This window comes from Microcaecilia unicolor, chromosome 7 (genome assembly GCF_901765095.1).
Source record: "Microcaecilia unicolor chromosome 7, aMicUni1.1, whole genome shotgun sequence".
In the NCBI taxonomy this organism is placed as follows: Eukaryota; Metazoa; Chordata; class Amphibia; order Gymnophiona; family Siphonopidae; genus Microcaecilia; species Microcaecilia unicolor.
In genome coordinates this window covers 99,068,434-99,080,990 of record NC_044037.1, presented here as the reverse complement: position 1 = coordinate 99,080,990, position 12,557 = coordinate 99,068,434, and the positions used below count along the sequence as shown (strand labels likewise).

General features: G+C 47.5%; 1 protein-coding gene across 2 annotated transcripts in view; it reads right to left on the bottom strand.

Moving 5' to 3' along the window:
* Positions 1-474: 474 nt before the first annotated feature.
* TCTN3 (tectonic family member 3) overlaps positions 475-12,557 on the bottom strand; it is a 139,321-nt gene continuing 127,238 nt past the window's right edge. For both annotated transcript variants that reach the window (XM_030208732.1, XM_030208733.1), the window contains exons 13-14: positions 1,782-1,922; positions 475-1,465 (exon numbers count right to left, since the gene is read on the bottom strand). In XM_030208732.1, the coding sequence (XP_030064592.1) occupies positions 1,247-1,465; positions 1,782-1,922 (360 nt within the window). In that variant the 3' untranslated portion in view covers positions 475-1,246. The remainder of the gene's footprint in view (positions 1,466-1,781; positions 1,923-12,557) is intronic.

The following is a 12,557-nucleotide window of genomic DNA, read 5'->3' as shown; positions in this document are numbered from 1 at the left end:
GCTTGTCCTCCTGCTCCTCGAAGAACTTCTGCTTCAGCCGCAGCATCTTCCACTGCTCGGTCCCTGCAGCATTCATTTTTTTCGCCCGTCGCCGGCAGCGCTGTGATTCACACAGGCTGCTCCGCTCTCCCTTGCCGTGTCCATCCAGCCCTCTCTGATGCACTTCCTGTTTTCGTAGGGCCAGATGGATGCTGCAGGGGGGAGCGGAGCAGCCTGTGTGAATCGCAGCGCTGCCGACGGGCGAAAAAAAGAATGCTGCAGGGACCAAAGCAACAGCGGGGAGGAGAAGAATTTCAGGCAGGCAACACTCCCGGACCAGACCCAAAAGCAGCGAGGGATGTTGTTGGGTTGGGGCTAGTTAGGGCGGGCCTGGAGCAAAAGTGGCTGGGCCTAGGCCCATCCAGGCCTGCCCTTGGCTACGCCCCTGTTGATAACTAGTAAAAAATGCATTAAGATACTCTAATAAAATGTTAAAAATGTGTCATCATAATTTTTTTTTAATTTATAAAACCTATCAAAACTTAAAGATGGTACTACACTAGCCTGTTCTATTTGTTTGTTTGGATTAAGCTTGCACCTTTATCAATGGTTGCTCAAGGCAAATTACATTCATGTACAGTAGGTACTTTCCTGCCCACAGAGGGTTTACAATCCAAGTTTGTACCCAAGGCAAGGAGTGTGAGAGGGTTTAAACCCTGGCTTCCATGATTCTCAACCTGTTGCTTGAACCACGATGACGTACTTATGGTACTGTCTTCACACAAGACTAATATTCTGTCTCCAAGAGAGCATCAGACAGGCTGACAATTTCCTAACCATCTAGATGTCTCCATATGCTCTCTATTCTCCTAATATTTAGACTACAGTCTCTCAGTGCTCACAGATTATTAAGGAAAAATTACATTCAGAATTCCACTTCAAAGAAGCACATGAGTTATGGTGGTCTGTAAAAGGGATCCATCAAGGAAACAAAGTGATCAGCTTCTATGGAACAGTCATGGAGAAACGCAGATGGATATACTCTCTCTATCTCTCTCTCTAAAAGCTGCCATGGGAGCCATGTAAGACTCTCAGAGATAGGGGAATTGTAGTAACATTCCAGTCAGGTGAGAGTTTGCTTGAGTGCAGTAGCCGGGGAATGAGGGTTCATTATGCACAAGTACATATAGCTCCTTCCTTTTCCTGCCTCTGAGCATAACCAGTCACTCGCATCCTGCTCCAGAAGGGGTAGGCATGGACCCTCCAGTTACATGTTCAGACCATGACACAGAATGAGTGTGAGGAGGAGGGCAAAACCAGCATAGCCTTCTCCACAGGTCTGTCCACTGCTTAGGGCTGCTTTAAAGGGGAAGAAGAAGTCAAAGGGCAACTTCCAGTCCACACCTGGCTGACCTTGTGGAGGCTCAGGGCGATGTTTCATGTGAATAAAGGAAACAGAGGTTGTTAAAGCAACTGGATCCTGGCACTGCAAGGAAACAAAAATGCACAGAGACAAAAGAGAAACAAAAATCCTCAGATTATACAAATAACTTCAAGACAGAATTTAATTTCCACAATCACCAAAGAGATTATATATCTGCAGTGAGATTTTACCCACCCTGCCATTGTAACACCCATAACCCTAATCCAGCTCATCAAAACATAATTAGCCATCATAAACCTCACTGCTCTCCTCTAAACTATCATACACATCACCTCATTATGCAAACTGCTTCTGCACCTCATCCGGAGCAAAACTCGGCCATGTATGGCCCCATCCAGCCTGTCTTTTCTGCACTCACCGGCACAAGTTTGCATAGATACTTGTAAGATGCTCCCACTATTTGGGCCTGTGGGTTGGACTGCAGTCCCACTTCTGCCCATAGGACCTGAATCTCCAAGGAAATAGGTACAAAACAGTCAGAGCTGCAATTCCCCTGTGCCTAGAAAGAAACATACATACATACAAGTCAAACAGATCTCCAGAAACTAGCTCTTATCACCCACCCATCTCTCCCCGTCTCTCACCCACCCAGCTCTCCTTGTTTCTCACCTAACCCACTCCACCCTCTTCCTGCGAGACTGTCATTGGAATGCTTTTGTATTTCACTTATATATTCTGATATCTGTCAACATTTGCTCATTTCTGATCCAAAGAAGAATTACCTTCGAAGGTTAATCAAAAAATGTATTGTTAGTCCAATAAAAAAAGGTATCATCTTATTTTATTTTTTCTGTTTTGTTTTATTTCTATTTATTACCCTTAAAAGTGGACTAACATGGCTACCACACCACTTTACTTCATCCTTTTGATATACTCATGCAACATCCATCTGACATCCAGCACATGTATCTGCCTTTGCTCCTTGTTCCGCCCTGCCTCCCCTAAAACTGGAAGCAAGATGCTCTAGTTAATATGAAAAGGAGGACACCACCTTTAGGAGGAAGGAGGGAACAGGCTGCAGCACCACCTTCTCTTTCAAGATTGATTTAGAGGTATATTAAATAATAAAGTGAAGTGTGAAAGTATGAAACAGCAGGAAGGAGTTCCTGCACGACAGCACCTGCAAAATCCTTCTTGCTGAAGAAACAGCTACAAGAAAAACATCATCCCTCTTCAGATTCGAGCTGAATTGTCCTTTACCAAATTTAAGGCGGCCATCAAGTCCTGGCTTTTTAGGCATGATTTCAGTGGCCAGTAGTTGAACATTGTGCCCATGTCCCCTTTGTCTCCTTTTTCTCTTCCCTTGCTATCCCTATGCTTCTCTGTCTTTTCAGTAGTGTGGTTGAATGCTTGTCTCTTTGCTCTCCTCTTCAAATATTGTAGTTCTTTTCCATCTGCTCTTAGTCTGTAAACCGCTTAGTTCTGTTCTGTTATAGTGGTATACTATCCTGCTTACTTTCGAACGAGAAGGCCAGCCATCTTCCGACACAAATCGGGAGATGGCTGGCCATCTCCTGAAGCCGGCGAAATCAGTATAATCGAAAGCCGATTTTCGCCAGTTTCAACTGCTTTCCGTCGCAGGGCCGGCCAAACTTCAAGGGGGCGTTTTGGCAGGGTATGGAAGGTGGGATGGGGGGCGTGGTTACGAGATGGCCGGCTTCGGCCAATAATGGAAAAAAGAAGGCCGGCTCTGATGAGCACTTCGCTGGCTTCACTTGGTCCATTTATTTTCAGGACCAAGCTCAGTGGTGTGCTGGAGCAGGCTCTCACCGGCTCGCGAGAGCTGGTTGTTATTTTTTTCTGAATTTTGGGAGCCGGTTGTTAAAGTAGCTACTTTAACAACCGGCTCTCAAAATTTGGGCTCTGGTCCCCACCTGGCAGTGTCGACGGGCGCGTCCCCTCTGGATTTTTTGAGCATCTTGTCACACGCGGCACTTCTCGTTTCTCCTCCTCCCCCACCCGGCCCCAACCTCTCTTCTTAGCATCACGCGAGCCCGAGCTTAACACTGCTTTAAAAAAAAAAAAAAAAAAACACGTCAGCAGGAACAGGCTGCTTCAGCCAATCCCAGGGGCCTTCCTTCAGCGTGTTCCGCCTCCGAGGGCTGAAGGAAGGCCCCTGGGATTGGCTCAAGCAGCCGTTCCTGCTGACATGTTAACTGCTTAAAAAAATTAAACAGAGAAGGCAACGGGGTGGGCAAGAGGCTGCAGTCCTCTGAGCTTCCTTCTGCCCCAAGCCAAACTATCACAAAAATCCTCAAGTCTTCCTGTCTGTCTGGGATGTATCTGGGTTCAAACCTTCACAGATCAGGCTGGACATCCAAGGTACTTTAATAGAATGCATGCATGCCTACGAAAATAGATGCTTTCGAGACTTATAGCTATAAATACACTTGATTTGCCAATTGGAACAGAAAAAAAACTCGAGATCTTCCCTGATGTGCATTTCAAAGACACTTATTTCCCTCAGTTAGGCTAGGCTGAAGGGGCAACAACTCTCCAAGTTTACGGCATAGCTGGCCATGAAGTGTGGCATCTCCCTTCTTCTTTTCAGTAGCACCTGAGCCCATTAGAGCTCAGCAGCACTCTTAACCAGGCACTGGTACAAACTCACAATTCTCATTAGGGAGGGATCTTAATAATTTTCATAGAAAAAAATAAGTACAGGGAACATTCAGTCTGTGACAGACATTTTAGCCCATCTGTAATGGAGTGTAAAGGAAATTGCTGGTCCACCTTAAACACAGTGCCTCACAGAGTCATCTTAAGAACCTAGCCCTAGAGTGCTTAGCGGGAGGGTGTGGGTTCAGTCAGGACAGATAAAACCAGTGTTGCATATCAAGGTAACCTGCCTCCTGTCAGCACCTGAAGTCTTTGCTCTGCACAACTTTCTGTCCCCATATAGATGGGATGATGCAGAGGGAAAACTTCTCGAGCTGGCAGGAGGCCAGGCTGCCTGGATCTGCGATGCCAGATCAGGTCAGAGGACTGTAGCACTGGGGGTAGGGCACTGCTGTGCTGCTGAATATTAAGCCACAGAGAATAGTTTTTAGCCCATTTAAAGGGAATATTGAGGTGATTCTACTCTTCCTTTTTTACTTATGGATAATAGATTGCTTCACTTTTGCTGCCTAGTGAAAGAAGAAAGATGTATTAGAATCAGATAAATGCTTCATTCCTTCAAGGGCTTCTCCTTGAGATCTAAGGGGATTTTTATTATTATTATTGTTATTATAATTATTATTTTATATATACATTTACTCACACAATCCATTCACTTAGAAGGGGGAAAGGAGAGAGATCTATTTGTTAGAGTAGTGGGGAATAAGAACTACAAATACATCAAAATAATTCTTGGATATCAGAAACTCACCTAAACTAATATTTCATTATAATGACCAAAACATTATAGTTTGCAACACCTTAAACATACACTTGCACCACAGAAAGATTGAAGAGGGTCGCTGGACATGGGTGGATGGAGGAGAGGGAAGGGAGAGAAGAAATGCTGGACATGGATGGAGGGGAGGGAAGAGTGAGGAAGGAGATAAGATGAGGGAAAAGGAAGAAAAGAGAAACACTGCACATGGATGCAGAAAATAGGCAGAAGCTGGATCCACTGGACAGTCAAGTCTGCGGAGGACCCAGCTTTTACTTACGGATGTAGGGCAAGAAATGAAGAAGAAAGGCAGAAAGTAAAGAAATAAATGGAAAGAAAGCCCTGGAAACGGAGTTAAGAGGACAGATAGCAGCAGAATTGGATACTGGACCAGCATGATCAGAAAAACAAAGTCACCAGACAACAAAGGTAGAAAAAAATAATTTAATTTTCATTATAGTGTTTGGAATATGTCCAGTTTGAGAATCAGGTGCTCAACATTAAAAGTTTATATTTATTTACTTATTTACTGCATTTTATCCCACATTAAACATGAATTAGATTGGAACCTGGGATGATTAATTTTTTTTTCCTGGAGTAATGCATTGCCCCCCCCCCCCTCCCCCAGGCTCTCTCCCTGGCTATAGCCAGCTCTGCAATTTGGGGGGGGGGGGGCGCAGAGGTGGACGAGGGGCGCAGAAGTGGATCGGGGATAGAGCCTGTTGTTAAACATTTACCAGCACACCACTGACCAAGCTTCAAAAAAGTGTCCAAACTGACCAGATGACCACCGGAGGGAATTGGGGATGACCTCCCCGTACTCCCCCAGTGGTCACCAACCCCTTCCCACCCTAAAAAAAAAAAATTAAAATTATGCCAGCCTCAAATGTCATACCCAGCTCCATGACAGCAGTATGCAGGTCTCTGGAGCAGTTTTAGTGGGTGCAGTGCACTACTTCAGCCAAGCGGACCCAGGTCCATCCCCCCCTACCTGTTACACTTGTGGTGGTAAGTGTTGAGCCCTCCAACCCCCCCCAAAACCCACTGTACCCACATGTAGGTGCCCCCCTTCACCAGTAAGGGCTATAGTGGTGTACAGTTGTGGGGAATGAGTTTGGGGGGGGATTTGGGGGGGCTCAGCACCCAAGGTAAGGGAGGTATGCATCTGGGAGCAATTTTTGAAGTCCACTGCAGTGCCCCCCTAGGGTGCCCGGTTGATGTCCTGGCATGTGAGGGGGACCAGTGCACTACAAATGCTGGCCCCTCCCACAACCAAATGCCTTGGATTTGGCCGGGTTTGAGATGGCTGGCCTCGGTTTCCATTATCGGCGAAAACCGATGCCAGCCATCTCAAACCCGGCCATCTCTGACATTTGGCCAGCCCCAACCATATTATTGAAACGAAAGATAGCCGGCCATCTTTTTCGATAATACAGTTCAGGACCGCTATTTGCGGCACCGGCCATATAGATGGCCACCGCTGTTCGATTATGCCCCTCTATATGTACTAAATGTGAATAAAGAATAAAAGAGCAGCTGAACTGGATGGCGGGAACCAAGATGGCATCGGAGTGAGACGCTGGTGCAGAGGCTGGTGAACACCGGTTGACTTCTTTTGCAGACCCAGAAGCAGTTTCACCAGTAGTATCGATGATACTGGAGCCGCCGCAGCTTGGGGGAGAGTCCTTGGCGATGGTGTCTGGTGGTGGTGAGAGTGAGGTGCAGCAGGCGGGAATGGCTTGTCCAGCCCTGGTGCCTCAGGAGATAAGGCCATGCTAGCCCCAAACACAATGTTACCGTTCCAAACAACACAGTCCAACGCAGACTTGCCTTCAGCCTGGCCACATAACATGTGAGTCTTCAAGGTAATTGCAGAAACTTCCTATCTTGATTGTCTTCCCTGCATAGACTCTGGAGATATAAGCTTCAGGGCCATTCTACTTCTCCAAGCCTTTCCCAGGTACTATAACCCACCCAACTCCTTGGGAGAATTCCTTCTTTCACAGTCTTCCTCCAGGAGACCACTGTATTCGGGGTCTCGCTTCTAGAGAGACCTCTTGCCTCGGAGCCTCCCTGAACTACTCTCTCTCTCAGGCCCCCACACCCCCTGACTCAATCTCTGGCTCACTGAGCTAGCACCACCTGCCATAAGGTAGCTTAACTACAATATCAGTGAAAGAGTGTTAAGAACATAAGTGTTGTCATACTGGGACAGACCGAAGGTTCATAAAGCCCAGTATCCTGTTCCCAACAGTAGCCAATCCAGGTCACAAGTATCTGGCAAGATCCCAAAAACAGTAAAACAGATTTTATGCTGCTTATGATAGAAATAAGCATTGGATTTTCCCACAAGTCCATCTTAATAATGGCTTAGGAACTTTTCTTTGAGGAAATTATGAAAATGTTTATTAAATCCTGCTAAGCTTGCTAAGCTAACTGCTTTTATCAGAGCCTCTGGCAACAAATTCCAGAGTTTAATTACACGTTCAGTGACAAAATATTTTCTCTGGTTTGTTTTAAATTCACTACTTAGTGGCTTCATTACGTGCCCCCTAGTCCTAGTATTTTTGGAAAGAGTAAACAAGCGATTCAGCTCTACCCCTCCACTCCACTCACTATTTTATAGACCTCTATCAAATCTCCCCTCAGCCGTCTCTTCTCCAAGCTGAAGAGCCCTAGTAGCTTTAGCCTTTCCTCATAGGAAAGTCATCCCACCTCCTATCATTTTCGTCGTCCTTCTCTGTATCTTATCTAATTCCGCATTATCTCTTTTGATATGTGGTGACCAGAATTGCAAACAGTATTTGAGGCACAGGCACACCATGGAGCGATACAAAGGCATTATAACATTCTCATTATAACACTGCTGGCAGTCTTGGCAGCCATTTTAAAAAAGCAGAGACAGGAAGAGGATCAGTGGCAGCGGGCAGGAAAGAGTGGGGATTTTTCCTGCCCCGAAGAATCCACTAGATCACCAAGGTACCTTGAGGTATGTGCCAGGAGGGCACCCTATGCTCGGGGAAGGGAAGACACTTCCGCGGGGATCCCACAGACCTAGAGGGGATCAGAATCCCGCTATCCCTGCTCCAGTGCAGCTCTCTACACTGAGCAGAGGGTTTCACCTAAATCCTTTTTTTCTGGGCAGCAATTCCTAATGTGGAACCTTGCATCACGTAGCTATAGTTTGGGTCCGTAGCGTAGCTAGACATAGTACTCTGGGTGGGCCTGAGCTCAAAATGGGTAGGCATACAATTCCCCCCCCCCCCCCCCCTCCCGCAGGTGATTTCTGCCCCTGCCCCACACCACCGACCCCAAAGAATAAAATAAATACTTGAGCTGGTGGGAGATCCCCAAGCCCCCCAGCTGAAGATGTCCTTCAACAGCCAGAACAAATGATTTTCCTATCTGCTACAGCAAGCGGCACTTTCTACCATTGCTGCTGTGCTGGCCCTCTCCCCTCCTGCACATGCTCAGTTTTCAGGCATGCACTAAAAACAAGCATGCGCATGAGGTGGGGAGGGGGGGAGTTGATAGTGCGGCAATGTGTAGAAAGCATCACCAGCCAAAGCAGGTAGAAAAGTTACTTGTTCTGGCTGCCGAAGGACATCTTCAGTTGGCGGGGCTTGGGGATCCCCACAGGCCATAAGGGTATCAGAATTTTCGGATGGGTCTAAGTGAAACTGGGTGGCTACGCCCCTGGTTTGGGTTCCTCTTTCTCACATGCATCACTTTGCACTTGCTCACATTAAGAATAATCTGCCATTTGGATGCTCAGCCCCCAGTCTCATAAGGTCCTCCTGCAATTATTCACAATCCTCTTGCAATTTAACAACTTTGAATAATTTTGTGTCATCAGCAAATTTAATAACCTCACTAGTTATTTCCATCTCTAGATCATTTATAAATGTGTTATCTACTCTTTTCCAATGAGAATACTGAACATTTAACCCTACTCTCTGTTTTCTATATTTTAACCAGTTTTTAAAATCCATAATAGGACATTACCTCCTATCCCATGACTTTCTAATTTACTCAATACTCTATCATGAGGCACTTTCTTAAATGCCCTCTGAGAGATGCCCTCCTTGCACAAGGCTGCCATCACCTTGGAAAAGATCCTGGGTGCTGTCACCAGTCCGAAATGCAGGGCACAAAACTTAAAATGCTGCCCTAAAGCAGCAAAGCAAAGGAATTTCTAATGCTCCTGCAGAATTAGTATTTGGAAATATGCCTCTATTAAATCCAAGAATATCTGTCATTCTCTCTGTCTGACTGCTACAATGACTGGTCGCTGGGTCTCCATTCAAAATTTGGAAATGCTGACAGTTCTGTTACTCGCTTGAGGTCTAGAATTGGTCAAAAAGTGCCCTCCTTCTTGGGAACAATAAAGTTTATAGAATATGATCATGAACCTTACTCCCCTACAGAGACAAGTACCACTGCCTGCAGTTGTATCAGCTTTTGCAGAATCTCCCTGACCGCTGCTGTCTTGACTCCAGGAAACCATCTGGCAAAGGCTGAGCAAAATCTAAGGCACACACTTCTCAGGTGACTTTGAGGCCCTACTAATCCATGGTAACCTAGGACCATCTCCAGTAGAAACTTCTTAACCTTCCATGATCAATACTGGAAGGTGGACCCAGGTATCCTGCCTCTTGAATGCCTACTTAAAAGGACGGGCCTCTCTGAAAAAAAAAACTTCCACTAGAAGTGAACCTCAGATCCCCCCAATAGCTTGTCCAAGTCTACTCTAAACAACAACTTTCCATGAAATGGGAATTTGCTTAACCTTGATTCAATGCTACATCTACTGACCAACTGCACAACCGACTTCTACTGGGTTTTAGTCTTCTTTGTCACTGCTGAAACCACCGCATCCACTCTCTACCCAGTGCCCACCACAGCAGCAGCAGTGCTCAGGCTTACATAAGAACAAAGCTTTCCATACTGGGACAGACCAAAGGTCCATCAAGCCCAGCATTCTGTTCCCAACAGTAGCCAATCCAGGTTACAAGTATCTGGCAAGATCCCAAAACAGTACGTTTTATGCTGCTTATCCAAGAAATAAGCAGTGTAGTTTCCCTAAGTATATCTTAATAATGGTTTATGGACTTTTCTTTTAGGAAGTTATCCAAACCTTTTTTAAACCCAGCTAAGCTAACTGCTTTTGCCACATTTTCTGGCAACGAATTTCAGTTTAAGAAATATTTTCTCTGATTTGTTTTAAATTTACTACTTTGTAGCTTCATTGTGTGCCCCCTAGTCCTAGCATTTTTGGAAAAAGTAAAGGTAAAATTATGTATCATACCTGATAATTTTCTTTCCATTAATCATAGCTGATCAATCCATAGACTGGTGGGTTGTGTCCATCTACCAGCAGGTGGAGATAGAGAGCAATCCTTTTGCCTCCCTATATGTGGTCATGTGCTGCCGGAAACTCCTCAGTATGTCGATATCCAAGCTCCATTCGCAGGACTCAGCACTTAGAGAATTACACCCACAAAGGGACACTCTGCCCAGCTCACCACCGCCGAAACGGGGGAGGGGAATTAACCCAGCTCATCCCCACACAAGTGGGGGAGGGGAATCCGGCCAGCTCATCCCCGCGGAGCGGGGGAGGGACACCACACCCGCCGATGCGGGGGGATCTGGCTTGTCCTGCAACCGCAACCGCGGGAGGAGCTGACTGACCCTAACACCGCCGAAGCGGGAGGGGTACAAAGCTGCCCTACTGCCGCACGAAGCGGGAGGGAGCGCCGGCAGAATTTAAGTCTCAATCCAGCCCCGTAAAACAGAGGGGAGAGGAATGCAGCAGCTCACTGTAACACAAATTCGTCTCAACTCTTGAAGAATCCATTGAAAAACTTGAACACGAAGTCCTCCTGAACAGGAACTGAAGACTAAACTTGAACCTGAAATGCAACCAGAATATAAACAATACAGATATCTGGGAGGGGCTATGGATTGATCAGCTATGATTAATGGAAAGAAAATTATCAGGTATGATACATAATTTTACCTTCCATATCATCATGCTGATCAATCCATAGACTGCTGGGATGTACCGAAGCAGTACTCACCCAGGGCGGGACATAGAAATCCCTGACCGCAACACTGAAGCTCCAAACCGGGCCTCCGCCCGAGCAGCCACAGTCAAGCGGTAATGCCTGGAGAAGGTATGGGCCGATGCCCAAGTTGCCGCCTTGCAAATCTCCTCCAAGGAGACGGACCCGGCCTCTGCCATCGAGGCCGCCTGAGCTCTAGTGGAGTGAGCCTTCAGCTGGATAGGCGGCACCTTCCCCGCGGCCACATAAGCCGCAGCAATGGCTTCCTTGACCCATCTTGCCACTGTAGGCTTAGCAGCCTGCAGACCCTTACGAGGACCTGCAAACAGAACAAACAGATGATCCGACTTCCGGAAATCATTGGTCACTTCCAAATATCTGATGATGACTCGTCTCACATCCAGATATTTGAGAGCAGAGTATTCTTCTGGGTAGTCCTCCCTACGAAAGGAAGGGAGACAGAGCTGCTGATTCACATGGAAGCGAGAAACAACCTTGGGCAGGAAGGAAGGCACTGTGCGAATAGACACTCCTGCCTCAGTGAACTGCAGGAAGGGTTCCTGACATGATAGCGCCTGGAGCTCGGAAACTCGTATGGCTGAAGTGATAGCCACCAAAAAGACTGCTTTTAACGTCAGGTCTTTCAGAGATGCCCTTGACAAGGGTTCAAAAGGCGGCTTCTGCAAGGCTCTTAGCACCAGGTTGAGATTCCACGCAGGCACCACTGAGTGCAGAGGAGGGCGCAGGTGATTAACTCCCTTGAGAAAGCGCACCACATCTGGCTGCGAAGCCAGGGAAACACCCTTCAAGCGGCCCCTGAAGCAAGCCAGAGCCGCTACCTGGACTTTAAGGGAACTGAGCGACAGGCCTTTCTCCAGACCTTCTTGCAGGAACGCCAACACTGAAGAAATTGGAGCAGTGAAGGGAGAAAGTGAGCCTGCTTCACCCCACGCTGCAAAGATAAGCCAAACCCTGGCGTAAGCAGTAGAAGTAGAGCGCTTCCTCGCTCTCAGCATAGTGGCGATGACCTTGTCTGAGAAGCCCTTCTTTCTCAGACGCTGCCGCTCAATAGCCAGGCCGTAAGACCAAAGGGGGAGGGATCCTCCATCACCACGGGACCCTGATGTAACAGGCCCTGCTCCACTGGCAGCCGCAGAGGATCGTCGACTGAGAGCCTGATCGTCCGCATACCAGGGACGTCTGGGCCAATCCGGACCCACCAGGATTATCCGGCCCGGATGCTTTGCCACCCGGTCTAGCACCCTGCCCAACATGGGCCAGGGCGGGAACACATAGAGAAGCTCTTGTGTCGGCCACTGTTGGAGAAGAACATCTACTCCCAGGGATCGAGGGTCCCGTCCTCTGCTGAAAAAGCACGGCACTTGGCAATTGGCTGATGACGCCATCAGATCTAGGCTCGGCTGGCACCAGCGCTTCGTGATGTCCAAGAACGCCTGAGCAGATAGCTGCCACTCTCCGGGCTCCAAGGTATGGCGACTGAGAAAGTCCGCCTTGACATTCATGACTCCGGCAATGTGGGCCGCTGACAGCTGTTCCAGGTTCGCTTCCGCCCACTGGCATAGATTCATGGCCTCCTTGGCTAGAGGGGCGCTCTTGGTACCTCCCTGGCGGTTGACATAGGCCACAGCCGTGGCATTGTCCGACAGGACCCGTACTGGCTTCAACGCCAGTA